Genomic DNA, 13259 nt, shown 5'->3' on the forward strand with positions numbered 1-13259 from the left:
CCCTTCTTCCCTCAGGCCGGAGCCCATCCCCAGACCTCTGCTCTCGGGGAACCAAAGGCTAGGATCAGCCCCGTCCAGGGGAGTGAGTCAGATGCTTAGACAACAAGATAAATCTTTATTGGTGCCTCGAATCTGTGGCTTTTTCTTTTGGGACCTGGGGTTGCTCGGCCACTCCACTGCCAAGGCCAAACAGTGAGGACTTGATGAAATCGATCACCTTCCTTCGACAAAATATCCTAGGGGTGGGAGTGGGGTGCAGATCATGGAACCGGGTTGGGTAGTAATTGTGTGGGGGACACCCCTCCCAACCACCCCCTGTGTGACTTTATTCTAGCAATTATCTAAGCCTCGCCCTTCGAAGTCCTCCTATGCAAGCCCCCCGCACTCCATCCCCAGGAAAGTCCTGCTCTCAGTCCTCAGTAGCCCCCAGCCCAGCTTCTGCGTTGGGTTCCTGGAAGCCCCGCCCGTTACTCCAAGCCTAGCCAGCCTTCTTCAACGGGTTGCTCACGCAAAGGTAATGCCGGTTATCAGTGCTAGGGAGCCCCAGATCAGCAGCCCCAGAAGGCGGCCTTTCAGCATTTTCTCGGGCTTCAGAGGCTGGAGGGTATTGGACGACTCCGTGGTCGCCTCCCCCGGGGTTACGATATTTGGGGACGGTTTTTCCTCCTCGACCCTTTTGGGCAACACTGTTAGAGAAAGTGTAAAGAGCAGTCCTGGCAGGGCGTGGAGTTCCTGCCCTGGCAAAGGCAAGCCCGTCCCGGTAGCCTGCCATCCCAGAGATAATCACGCCTTCAACAGTGTAAAGCCTGAACACACCCAAGGGAACGCCTGTCCTCGGGGTCAGAGGCCACGCCCCCGGCGGGAAGCCACACCCCTTGCCCCGAAACCACACCCAACAGGAAGCCACGCCCCCATCGCCGAGGCCACGCCCCCGACGCGGACCCCCAGCTTTCCTGGGCCCTGAATCCTACACTTCTCTCAACCCCACAGCACTGACCTGTGACGCGAAAATTGATGACCGTGGCTGGGCTGGAATTCACAGAGCCCAGCTCGCAGCGGTAGCTGCCTGCATCCTCTGGACCCACCATGGACTTGGTCAGGGTGGGCTCTTTCCCCTTGGACACCAAAGTCTCCGTATTGTTCCCCCAAACCTAGACCCAAGCTCAAGGGGTCACTGAGGCCTGAGGAATTCAGGGGTTGGGGGAGTACCGGGTTGAGAAGATCACAGGGCCTCAGTGTGGGAGGTGGGTGTCCAGGGTGTCACTGGTTGGGGCACGGGATCCCCAGTAGAGACCACACCTAATAGACCACCCGCCTGGGTCATGAGAATCGTGGGTGCAGGCCCACAGATCCAGTACACAAGTATTGTAGTCTAGGGAGTTCAAGGATTACAGAAGTTGAGGCCCTCACCCTGTAAAAGCTGTAATCAGTGAGGCCTTCAGAAGCCTGATGCCAGTTTAACTCACAGTCCAGGATCATATCTTCCATTTGAGGAACCTCCACATTGCGCTCTGGGGGTGGAGGAAGACCATGGGACACTCTTTCACGGTTCTGTTTGTTTGGGTTTTTTTTTTTTTTTTTTTTTTTTGAGATGGAATCTTGCTCTGTCGCCCAGGCTGGAGTACAGTGGCCTGATCTCGGCTCACTGCAACCTCCGCTTCCCGGGTTCAAGCGATTCTCCTGCCTAAGCCTCCTGAATATCTGGGACTACAGGCGCACGCCACCATGCCCGGCTGATTTTTGTATTTTTAGTAGAGACGGGGTTTCACCACATTGGCTAAGCTGGTCTCGAACTCCTAACCTCAGGCGATCTGTCTGCCTCAGCCTCCCAAAGTGCTGGGATTACAGGCATGAGCCACTGCGCCCGGCCTCCTTCACGGTTCTTTACCCTCCCCTAATCCTCTTACATTTGTTGTGACCCCGTCTTTTCTCTTCTTTTCTTTCTCGCTCGCTTTTTTTTTTTTTTTTTTTTTTAAGACGAAGTCTCATTCTGTCACCCAGGCTGGAGTGCAGTGGCGCCATCTTGGCTCACTGCAACCTTCACCTCCCAAATTCAAACAATTCTCTGCCTCAGCCTCCCGAGTAGCTGGGATTACAGGTGCCCACCACCATGTCTGACTACTTTTTTTGTATTTTTAGTACAAAAACGATGGTTTCACCATCTTGGCCAAGCTGGTCTTGAACTCCTGACCTCGTGATTCACCTTCCTCGGCCTCCCAAAGTGCTGGGATTACAGGTGTGAGCCAGCTCGCCCGGCCTCTTTTTTTTTTATTTTTTTATTTTTTTTTTTGAGACGGAGTCTCGCTCTGTCACCCAGGCTGCAGTGCAGTGGCGGGATCTCAGCTCACTGCAAGCTCCGCCTCCCGGGTTCACGCCATTCTCCTGCCTCAGCCTCCCGAGTAGCTGGGACTACAGGCGCCCGCCACCTCGCCCGGCTAGTTTTTTGTATTTTTTAGTAGAGACGGGGTTTCACCGTGTTAGCCAGGATGGTCTCGATCTCCTGACGTCGTGATCCACCCGTCTCGGCCTCCCAAAGTGCTGGGATTACAGGCTTGAGCCACCGCGCCCGGACTTTTTTTTTTTTTTTTTTTTGACAAGGTCTCACTCTTTTGCCCGGGCTGGAGTGCAGTGGTATGATCGTAGCTCACTGCAGTCTCCAACTCCTGGGTCCAGGCAATCCTCCTGCCTCAGCCTTCCAAGTATCTGGGACTACAGGAACACACCACCACACCTGGCTGATTTTAAAATTTTTTTGTAGAGATGGGGTCTCGCTATGCTGCCCAGGCTGGTCTCAAACTCCTGGCTTCCCGATCCTCCCGTCTCAGCCTCTCAAAGTGCCGGGATTATAGGTGTGAGCCACTGTACCTGGCCTAAACCCTGCCTTTTCTTGTCTACTGCCCCCACACCCCCATCTAAGCTCTCTCTAGTCTGTCTCTCCTATCGCCCCACCCCACCTGCACCAGTTCCTCCTGCTGAGTACAGTTCTCTCACCCCCACAATCGTAGGACTTTCGACAAGCGTGAACCTCCTTTTTGCAGTTCTTGCACCAGATCAGAGTTTGCAACATCACACCTGGAGGGGCAGAGTCAAGGCTTGTATTTGCCCACTAAGGGGCATGGCTAAAAGGAGAGGTCAGGGCCAAGGGCTGGGGCCAGGTCATCTACGACATTCCTACATGGTCAGAGGAAGGGACAGGACCAGGACGCAGGTGGGTAGGAAGTGGACTCCAACAAGGCTCAGTAAGGAGTGTAAGTAAAGGCCGGGCGTGGTGGCTTACTCCTGTAATCCCAGCACTTTGGGAGGCCGAGGTGGGCAGATCACAAGGTCAGGAGTTCAAGACCAGCCTGACCAACATGGTGAAACCCTGTCTCTACTAAAAATACAAAAATTAGCTGGGTGTGGTGGTGGGCACCTGTAATCCCAGCTACTCAGGGAGGCTGAGGCAGGAGAATAGTTTGAACCTCGGAGGCGGAGGTTGCAGTGAGCCGTGATTGCACCACTGCACTCCAGCCTGGGCGACAGGGTGAGACTGTCTTAAAAAAGAAAAAAAAAAGAGTGTAAGTAGAATATGACCTGCTCCCCAAGAAATCCAAGGTGGAAAAAGAATAGTGGAGACCCAGGAACCTCTCCAAGGCGGAGAATGACAAAACCATCAGGATTCAAAAAGGCGAGTGGGGAAGCAGAATATGTAGAGGGCAGGATGAGGACTAGAGGGTTAACTTCTGTAATCCGGACTCACCACATTTGTTGGGACAATAAGCTGTGTCAAAAGAGAAAAAAAAGAGAGAGAAAGAGATGACAGAGTCAGATTTCTAAATGAAAGATGATGGAAGAGGAGGTTTGGGGAAGAGCTGGGCTTTGGGCTCTTGGGTTTGAGGGAGAAAAGACTTGGGTCTGAAGGAGGAGGCAGTTGGAGAAGCTGAGGAACTGGGCTTGGAGAAGTAAGGGGCTGGAGACAGGGACTCTTGGATAGTGGAAAGAGGAGCTGGGGGACACAGACTCCCATTTTCTCTCACCCTCTTTTTGGAATCGAGCAACATAGGTGGCAAAGGTTTCCTTTTGCAAGTGCAACATCCAAAATAGCTCCTTCACGAAGAGATCACCTGGGAAGACACAGGAACCCCCAGTCCCACGTGTGAGGTGCTGGAAGTTTACTTCTGCCTGCAGAGCTGGCAGTTTACTTCCTGGCCTTCTCAGGAAAGGGCACTAAAATTGACCGTCTAACGTAATGCCAGCCGCTAGGCTAAGCCATGCATATTTTGGGGGATGGGGGAGGGTCTTACTCTGCCACCCAGGCTGGAGTGCAGTGGTGCAATCATGGCTCACTGCAGCCTCAACCTCCTGGACTCAAGCAATCCTCCGGCCTCAACCCCCCAGGTAGCTAGGACTACAGGCACACACCACCATGCCCAGGTTATAGATATGTGTATATATATATATATATATTGTATTTTTTGTAGAGACAAGGTTTCACCATGTTGGCCAGGCTGGTCTTGAACTACTGAGCTCAAGCAATCTGTCTGCCTCAGCCTCCCAAAGTACCGGGATTATAGACATGAGCTACCCACGCCCGGCCAGCAATACACATTTAAACTGAACAACTGAGGGAGCATTTTAGAGCCAAGGGAGCTTCCAAGTCCTTTGCTCAAGGGCATACAGCTAGGAAGTGGCAGAGCAGGCATTTGAACCTAGGCAGTCTGGCCCCACAGCCTAGTATCTGACCAAGAGACCAGGCAGCACTAATGCTGGCTTCCCTGAGAGATTCTGGACCCCTACTCCCTTGGTGCATTTACCTTTTACATCACTGTCTGTGATGCGTTTCAGATCCTTCAGCAAACTCCAGGACCCCTTTTGCAGTGTGGCCTCGTCTGTCAAGAGAGATACAACCCCAGATTCCAGCCTTACTGTCTCATTGGCGCGCCTAACCTTAGAAACTACAATACCCATGAGGCCACTGGGCAAGGATAGGCCTGGTTAAGGACTCAGTCGCCCGTTGCCTTCTGGGAATTGTAGTTTTATTACGTAAAATCGCCGGATAAGGATAGGGAAAACAGTATGTACTAGCCCCAGGGAACTTCAGAATCTGCATCTCAGCCTTCTCCATTCCCGAATCCCGGAGACCTTGCTGTCAGCCTCTTCCTCCCCCTGGTCTTATCTCCCTCCTTCCCTTTCCCAGGACCCAGGGGTCCGTGGTCCCCCCTGCCCTCACCAACGACCCCCATATAGGTATCCTCATTAAGCGACAGTTCCTGGAAATCCTTCACGGCTTTCTCTACCCTTTCCATCATGGCTTTGTGATGCTTCGCGTCCAGATGGCCAGGCAGATAATCTTTCTCCAGGGACTTTAGCGCCAGCACGACAGACGGGTCACACATAACACACTCCTCGGCAGGAAGCAAGCAACCGGCCAGCGCCGCACACAGGAGGGTAAAATGTGGCCCCATTGCAGCCGGCGCGCACAGTTCCCGAAGACCGTTAGGAAGGCTGCTCTCACCCCAAACCGAGAGCAGGAGAACGCTAAACGGAGAAAAGCCAAAATCCATCTTAAGAAATCCCACTGGGCTCCCTACCCATGGGGTCCCCAAACCGCGAAAAGAGGATCTTCAGGAAATCTCCAAATAAAGAGGACCTATGTCGTTCATCAAATGCCTCCGAAGTGTGAAACTGAGCCCCAACCCAGGGGACCCCAAATTTAGGGTTCTCACTGCATCCCAATTGAGAGATCAGAAAAACCGTTAAACAGGAAGCATTCGTAAGTCCCCAAACTCAGGACCTGGAATCTCCCAACCCCATGCGCCCCTTCCCAAAATCCCAAACTATGGAATTTTCCAAGTCCCCAGATTGACGTGATCCTGAACTCCAACCCTTAAGCGCAACCGTGAGGCACTCACCCGCCAGCCCCCAAAAACCTGTTGAACCTCAAGCTGAAGATTCAAAGCCCAAACCAATAAATCATCTAACACAGACCCAACCCGATATTGTCAAACTCGGAAGTCCTTCAAAACCAAAACACATTCCGAATTCCTAAACCTGGGGTCCGTACTAAGACTTAAGCAAGACTCCATAAGGTCCTCCAGACCCAGGGGGCCCTTGTTCACCCTTCCCCAAAACTAACGGGCTCCCAATTTGCGGGGCGCACCCTTCTGCTTAGAAAAAGGAGCCCTGGTGCATCCTGAACAGTGATGCACCCTAAAGAGCCGCTCCCCGACCTCGATTCCTGACTTGTGGCTTCTAACACTGGGGTTCGTTGAGGAGCCCGGTCCAGGTTCTGAGGGCTTTTAAAGAAGAACCCGGGGTCATGACCACCTACGCTAATTTTCCCAGGGCTAAAATCAAGGATTTTGTTGGGGACGAGGGTAAGGTTGGTTGCGTGAAATCGAGAGCTTTTCGATGGGGGTCTGAGTCACGGAGGATCCCCTCTCCTCAGGGAACTCCTGCAACCACCCGCTGCGAGCTTCTCACGTAGGGGCCCGAATTCCCTTATAGATATTCCTTGGGCGTTCCTTGGCCCCACCCAGAAGCCCAACTCTGTCTGATTGGACTGCAACAAAGGGAGGCCCCGCCTATCGCTCCATGACGTCACAGAGGCTGCAGCCTTTTTGGACTAGAACTTTCCCTGCATCTACCGAAGAGGAAGGCTCCTGACTGCTCTGGCTTCCAGAGTCAAGGACCGGACTCTAGCGTTCAGCTTTCTCCCCTCTCCTTGCCCCAGGACCCAGGCTTTGGGCTAGATCCGGCCCCCCAAGCCGCTGCCGCCCCTACCGCGGTCCTTGGAAACGGCTGTCGAGCTACGAAGTGGACATTTTAGCCATAAGACTACAATTCCCAAAATGTCCTGGGGCCTCTTTCTCTGTAGCTGATTAGCGCTGCCAACCCCATAGCTTTCCGGGAAATGTAGTTCAATGATAATCCGTTCGCTCCCTCCTCCGCCTCTTCTCTCCACGCGGAGGTCCCAGCGGGAGGAGAGGACTGGGGGCCAATACTGAGGGTCCAGAAGAGAGCAACTGGGGGCTCAGACGTTTGGGTCCTGGAAGGTCTGTCTCTCCTGTGTGACTGAAACAGGAAACCAGAAAAACAGGGACCACAACTCTCACAAGTCCAGCAACAAGGAGCTGTCAGATCTAAGTAGGGACAGTACTACCAATCACGAGTAATAAAAATCCTCAGGGCCGGGCGCGGTGGCTCACGCCTGTAATTCCAGCACTTTGAGAGGCCAGGTGGGCGGATTGCCTGCGGTCAGGAGTTCGAGACCAGCCTGGCTAACATGGTGAAACCCCTCTTTACTAAAAATAAAAAAATTAGCTGGACATGGTGGCACACATCTGTAGTCCCAGCTACTCGGGAGGCTGAGGCAGGAGAATCACTTGAACCCGAGAGGTGGAGGTTGCAGTGAGCTGAGATCACACCACTGCACTCCAGCTTGGGTGACTCGGTCTTCAAAAAAAAAAAAAAAAAAGTCTTCAGAAGTACCCACCTTTTCCTCCACTCCCTTACACACACACAAACACACACACACACATACACACACACACACACACACACACACACGGCAGCTCTGACTCCAAAAAAGCTGCAGAGACAGAGGTTGGTGCTGTAGACTTTTAATTCATACCTCCTGCTCTCTTACCTGCGGCAGCTGAGTTGGGAACAGTGCTGTAACTGTAACAATTGTACTGTAAGTGTAACTCCCTGATAAGCTTGGAGGCATGGGATCCTGGATGAGTAGATAGGGGATGTGATCAGAGTTGACTAAGTTTAAGATTTCTTCTTTCACCCTCCAAAAAAAAGCAAGGGACTCCTGAGATCTCGACAATCCTGTCCACCTTGGCCAGACCTCGTGCTCCTGCCTGGATTTGAGGCTGGGTCCAGTGTCTGCAGGCCTTTAGATCCTTTTATCTCAGACCTGCCCAAAGCCAGATGTAATGGTTCTGGGTGTTCAGGGGCAGACAATGGTTAGCAATGAGCACAGTGCTTGCCAGCTTGTCACAAAAACAGAGGGTGTGTTTATGCCTCCACACTTCCAGAAAACAGATCCCAGACCCCCAGCGGCCCACCTGCAGAGAAAGACCATCTTCCTTCATTGTGAGAGGAAACCTGAACTCAGACCCAACATATGCAACTCTGGCAGTTTATGAGCTTAAAAAAAAGTGTCCCTGGATCCCTGGAAAGTTCTGCTCCAGAAGCTGCACCATTTTAGCAGTGATCCCTCACCCCACTTTCACGTTTTAGCCTGTCTGCTCAAAACAAACAAAAAAAAAGTCTTTGAGGGGCTGGAGGGCTGGCTGGACGGAGTCCTGCTCTGCTCACCAACTACCCCAGCTTCTCCAGAGACTGTGAACAGAGCAAGACGCTGGCCAACTAGAGATGGTTTGTTTTCCATCTCGATTTTTCCAGCAATGGTGGGGCACTCGTTAGATGCTACAATTAGGTTGTACATTCATTAGATTCTTCACTTGGCCAGGTGTGCTGGTTCACGTCTGTAATCCCAGCATTCTGGGAGGCCAAGGTGGGAGGATTGCTTGAGCCCAGGAGTTCAAGAACAGCCTGGGCAATATCACAAGACCTTGTCTCTACAAAAATTTTAAAAAATTATCCGGGCTGGGCATGGTGGCTCACGCCTGTAATGCCAGCACTGTGGGAGGCCGAGGCGGGCAGATCACGAGGTCAGGAGATTAAGACCATCCTGGCTAACACAGTGAAACCCCATCTCTACTAAAAATACAAACAAAAATTAGCTGGGTGTGGTGGCAGTCGCCTGTAGTCCCAGCTACTCCAGAGGCGGAGGCAGAATGGCATGAACTCGGGAGGCGGAGCTTGCAGTGAGCTGAGATCGCGCCACTGCACTCTGGCCTGGGCTACAGAGAGACTCCGTCTCAAAAAATATATATAAATAAATAAATAAAAAATAAAATTATCCGGGCCGGGCACTGTGGCTCATGCCAGTAATGCCAGCACTTTGGGAGGCCGAGGCAGGTGGATCACAAGGTCAAGAGATCAAGACCATCCTGGCCAACATAAAAATACAAAAATTAGCTGGGCATGATGGCGTGTGCTTGTAGTCCCAGCTACTCAGGAGGCTGAGGCAGGAGATTCGCTTGAACCCAGGAGGCGGAGGTTGCAGTGAGCCAAGATCACGCCACTGCACTCCAGCCTGGGCAACAGGGCGAGACCCAACAGGGCGAGGCCACTCCAGCCTGGGCAACAGGGCGAGAAAACAAAAACTAAAAAGATTATTCACCTTAGTTATCTAGATTTCCAGAACCCCATCCTGTCTCTAAGGGCCCTGCAGGGTTCTTTACAGGCATCAAATCTGGCCCTCTCTAGAAGAAGTCTCCCTCTAGAATCACTCCAGAAACACAGAAGGGGACTTGGTGAATGTTTGCTCTGGACAATCATATTTTCCTTCAGTCTTTGGAGGACCCAAGGGAGAAGTAACCCCTCTTCTAGAATAGACCAGAGGGAGAGTTTCCTATTCCTGGGGGCAGCCATCTGGAAGTACTGTAGATATGGGCTGGGAAGAGCAGTTGGGCACTGTGGCTTCTAGAACTGCCTGCCAGCCATCAGGAAAAGATGTTTTGCTAGTTCTAGAATGTTCGGACAGTTCCAGAAAGGTCCCCCTTCTCTCCAACTCTCCCAACTAGAATCGCTCTGGAAACGGGCACCCATTTGCTTCAGGAACACCACAGACTTCTCCAGAAGATGCCAGGCCTAGAGCCATGTACTGCTGGCTCTAGAAAGATCAGGCTATTTCAGAAAATCTCCCCGGCTCTCAAGGCTCAGCCAATGTCCAGAGTGGAGACAAGTCTGCATTAATGCCCACCCACTCGGGCAGGAAGGCAGCCTCTGGCTTAAAGATCTTCAGGAACTCAGAGTCTGGCAGGGTGAAGTTGGCCAGGTAGACAGTGTCTCCGCCAGCCAGGTAGGCAGCCCAGAAGCCGAAGGTGCCAATGGTCATAATGGTGTGGTTGCACTGTGTGAGCAGGGCAAAGTCTTTCCACGGTGTAGCCTCCTGTCCATCGCCAGCAAACGTCACGTCGCCCTGGGAGGTGTCGATGTTTTCTTTACACCACTCCATGCCGTTGCTGGTAACCACAAAAACCGGGGCTTCGTGCCGTGCCCGGAACCAGTCCATGGCCTGCCGGAGGTAGGCGCTGTCGCCCACCACACCCTTCCAGCGCTGAGGCATAACCTGCAGATAGTCCCCACGGCGCACGTGGACGCCCACAAAGGTGCGCGGGCGGTCCCCCGTGAGGCCCAGGCGGAGCTGACCCAGCACGCTCTGCGCCTCTTCCCGAAGGTGGTCGTGCAGGGTGAACTCCCTGCGGATCTGTTCCCGTAGATGGTGGAAGAAAGTCCAAGAGCAGGGGAAGCCAGAGAGCTTCAGGAAAGGATCCCTCAAGTCCGCATACTCCTCCGACATCCAGTCGTGAAGCTGCAGCTCCCGCCACGGTGTGCGGCTGTCCACTTCTGGGGCCAGCACGGGCAGGGTGATGCGGAATACCGGCGCCAGGGCGGCATGCATGGCAGGCAGGATGAAGGCCCGGCGGCCATTGAGCTGGGCCAGAGCCAGCAGCGTGGCATACTGTCCCATCTGATTACCAAACCGACCATCGGGATAGATAGTCCAGGTGCCGGAGAGGGAGGCAGAGTTCTGGGGACAGGAAGAGGAGGTGTTGGGGCCCACCGGGGTACCTGGCAGGCAGAAGATGGCCACCGGGGGTGTCACCAGGCGGCGATCTGGACACAGGATCGACAGGCGTAGGCCATGTGGAAAGCTGTCTTGGTGGATATGGAAGAAGAAGGAGAGCGCAGAGAGGACACAGACTAGCAGGAAGGCCAGGCAGAGCTGACGACGGCTCGGGGGCCACATGGCTGCAGGGGAGGAAAGGTGAATTAGCAAATACACAAAGACTAGGGAGGGGAGGCTGAGGAGGGATGTGGGGGAAGGGAGGTGCCTGGGGTGCAGCACTCCTTAGTCCCAGGGAAAGAGAAAGTCACAGGTTTAGACTCCTGGGGCTGAGGTAGAGAGCGCCGGAGTCCTAGGTTTGAGGGATGAGAGCCTTGGAATTTCGGGGCATGGGGATTGGAAAACAAGTGGTTTTCAAGATAGCCATGATTTGGCTGGGCGCCGTGGCTCACACCTGTAATTCCAGCATATTGAGAGGCTGAGATGGGAGGATTCCTTGAGCCTAGGAGTTCAAGATCAGCCTGGGCAACAGAGCAAGACTCCGCTTTTACAAAAAAAAATTAAAATTAGCTTGGCATGGGCCGGGAGGGGTGGCTCACACCTGTAATTGCGGCACTTTGGGACACCAAGGCGGGCGGATCACCTGAGGTCTGGAGTGGGAGACCAGACTGACCAACATGGAGAAACCCTGTCTCTACTTAAAATACAAAAGTAGCCAGGCGTGGTGGCGCAAGTCTGTAATCCCAGCTACTAGGGAGGCTGAGGCATGAGAATCGCTTGAACCCGGGAGGCGGGGGTTGTGGTGAGCCGAGATCGTGCCATTACACTCGAGCCTGGGCATCAAGAGTGAAATTCCGTTCCCCCCCCCCCAAAAAAAATAGCTTGGCATGGCGGCACGTGTCTGTGGTTTCAGCTACACCGGATGCTAAGGCGGGAGGATCCCCGGAGCTCACAATGAGCCGCGATAGCACCACTGACTGCACTCCAGCTTGGGCGACAGAGAGGGACCCTCTCAAAAAAAAAAAAAAAAAAAAAAAAAAAAAAGCAAAACAGACAGCCATGGTCCAGGTTCCTGCACCTTTCCTGCAGGAATCTCGAGTCTCCCCTCCTGTAAGGTCCGCTGATACTGGACTCTTCCATCAGCCTGTTTCTCAGGAGTGGCTGTCTGTGAGGAACAAAATCCACCACAGAGGTGGTGATGGGAAGCGATAGTCAAAGTAAAACAAGAGAGGCTGGAGGGTCAGGAGCGGAAGCAGCATCTTGGTTCCTGGAGAAGTAATGGCTGGGGAGGCGGCGGAGAGTCTTAGGGCCTTAGGAAGACCTGGAGAAGAGGTTGGGGGTGCACCTCCTGGCTCTGAAGGAGTTGTTGCTGGGTCCCAGGCACCGGCAGTCCCCACTTACCCGAGCTGCTTGCAGGTGGCAGATCCACAGTCCGCTTTGCGTGGCCGGAGCGCGCCCTCTACAAAGGCAGGCCACATCCGGCCGCCCCTGGAACGCCAGGCGTCCGGCTCTTCGGCCTCGCAGCCCTCCCCTCCGCGCAGCCTGTCCGGACTGGCAGCGAGGGCTTGGGGAGGGGAGGAAGGAGGGGGCGCGGCCGGGAGTTTCTCAGCGTCCGCCTTCCCGGGCTGGGCAGATGGCTGGAAGGTGGAGGCCCGCCCCTCACTTGGCGCCGAGCCCCAGCGCCCCGGGCTAGGGCGATGGCCCCTGGACCCACCGCTCCCCAGATCGGGGATGTGGGGGACCGCGCCCTGCCCCTCCGCCCCGGCATTGACCTCCGTGAAGGCTTCACCCGGGGCAGCCTACCTGGCTTGCGAGCAGCCGCGGCATCATTGCGTGGACCCGGAGACGGAGCTCCCAGTTGCAATGCTCGAGCCGGGAGGTCCAATCCGCCGCCCTCTCCCTTCTGGTGCCAGGGCTTAGAGTCGGCCCCCGGCACCTGGGTGCGTCGAGCCTGGCCACGCCCCAGCGGCTGGGCAGGGCCCCCGCACCTGGTCCGGGCGAGTGGAGCGATCGTCCGCCCCCGGCCGCATCCTCCTGGGGAATGGAGAACCTGTTTGCCAGGCTGCCGCGGGAGCGCGCGAGGGCCTCCAGCCTGCAGGTGCCCCCCGCGCCCACCAGGGTCTCCGATCTCCCACCCACCCAACCCGCCGTCCACACTCAAATTCCAGAATCCCAGCTTCTAGTCACTCCTTTTGGGGAATTCTAGGGTCCCGTGCTAAACTGCTACTTTCCAGACCTGCATTGTACCGAGGCAACCATTCCAATGCTGGAGACCGGAGTGGAACAGGATCTGTTTCCCATGCCGTCAGCGGGGGCCGTGGCTGCGGGCGCCAGAAACAAAGGCCTCTGCCCGCTTGTCACCTAATGAAAGCATTTTCTCTGGTCCAAGGCCCACCTCCAGCATCGCCAACCCCAAGCAGGGCGGCTGATGTAGGGTCCAGCCTTACGGGGCTTTGAGGGTGTTCTTCCCCTGTGCGGAGACCAGAGATTGTAAGAAATAAAGACACAAGGCCGGGCGCGGTGGCTCAAGCCTGTAATCCCAGCACTTTGGGAGGCCGAGACGGGCGGATCA

At 54.6% G+C, this 13259-nt stretch overlaps 2 protein-coding genes across 4 annotated transcripts; both read right to left on the minus strand.

Moving 5' to 3' along the window:
• Positions 1-95: 95 nt before the first annotated feature.
• IZUMO1 (izumo sperm-oocyte fusion 1) lies at positions 96-5664 on the minus strand. Its single transcript, XM_045381330.3, has 9 exons — positions 5210-5664; positions 4794-4868; positions 4017-4103; positions 3740-3760; positions 2992-3072; positions 1411-1511; positions 998-1151; positions 509-686; positions 96-236 (listed from the first exon to the last, which is right to left on the minus strand). The coding sequence occupies exons 1-9, from the start codon at positions 5541-5543 to the stop codon at positions 116-118; spliced, it is 1152 nt and encodes a 383-aa protein (XP_045237265.2). The 5' UTR covers positions 5544-5664; the 3' UTR covers positions 96-115.
• A 1921-nt stretch (positions 5665-7585) lies between these two features.
• FUT1 (fucosyltransferase 1 (H blood group)) lies at positions 7586-12611 on the minus strand. 3 transcript variants are annotated; one of them, XM_005589810.4, is made up of 2 exons: positions 12491-12611; positions 7586-10872 (listed from the first exon to the last, which is right to left on the minus strand). In XM_005589810.4, the coding sequence occupies exon 2, from the start codon at positions 10868-10870 to the stop codon at positions 9770-9772; it is 1101 nt and encodes a 366-aa protein (XP_005589867.3). In that variant the 5' UTR covers positions 10871-10872; positions 12491-12611; the 3' UTR covers positions 7586-9769. The 3 variants fall into 3 exon arrangements, with proteins under 3 accessions (XP_005589867.3, XP_065390804.1, XP_015297258.3); XM_065534732.1 differs by lacking the exon at positions 12491-12611 and adding an exon at positions 12089-12240; XM_015441772.4 differs by lacking the exon at positions 12491-12611 and adding an exon at positions 11766-11905.
• Between the last annotated feature and the right edge of the window lie 648 nt (positions 12612-13259).

The sequence above is a fragment of the Macaca fascicularis genome, chromosome 19 (genome assembly GCF_037993035.2).
Source record: "Macaca fascicularis isolate 582-1 chromosome 19, T2T-MFA8v1.1".
NCBI classification, from domain to species: Eukaryota; Metazoa; Chordata; class Mammalia; order Primates; family Cercopithecidae; genus Macaca; species Macaca fascicularis.

What these genes read in the sequence shown, in the direction of transcription:
- IZUMO1 (XM_045381330.3), bottom strand. Translation starts at nt 5,543, where the DNA reads ATGGATTTTGGCTTTTCTCCGTTTAGCGTTCTCCTGCTCTCGGTTTGG. An exon ending in TACCTATATGGGGGTCGTTG is followed by an intron (nt 4,869 to 5,209) that starts GTGAGGGCAGGG and finishes CTCTCTTGACAG; the next exon opens with ACGAGGCCACACTGCAAAAG. An exon ending in AAAGTCCTACGATTGTGGGG is followed by an intron (nt 1,512 to 2,991) that starts GTGAGAGAACTG and finishes CTCCACCCCCAG; the next exon opens with AGCGCAATGTGGAGGTTCCT.
- FUT1 (XM_005589810.4), bottom strand. Translation starts at nt 10,870, where the DNA reads ATGTGGCCCCCGAGCCGTCGTCAGCTCTGCCTGGCCTTCCTGCTAGTC.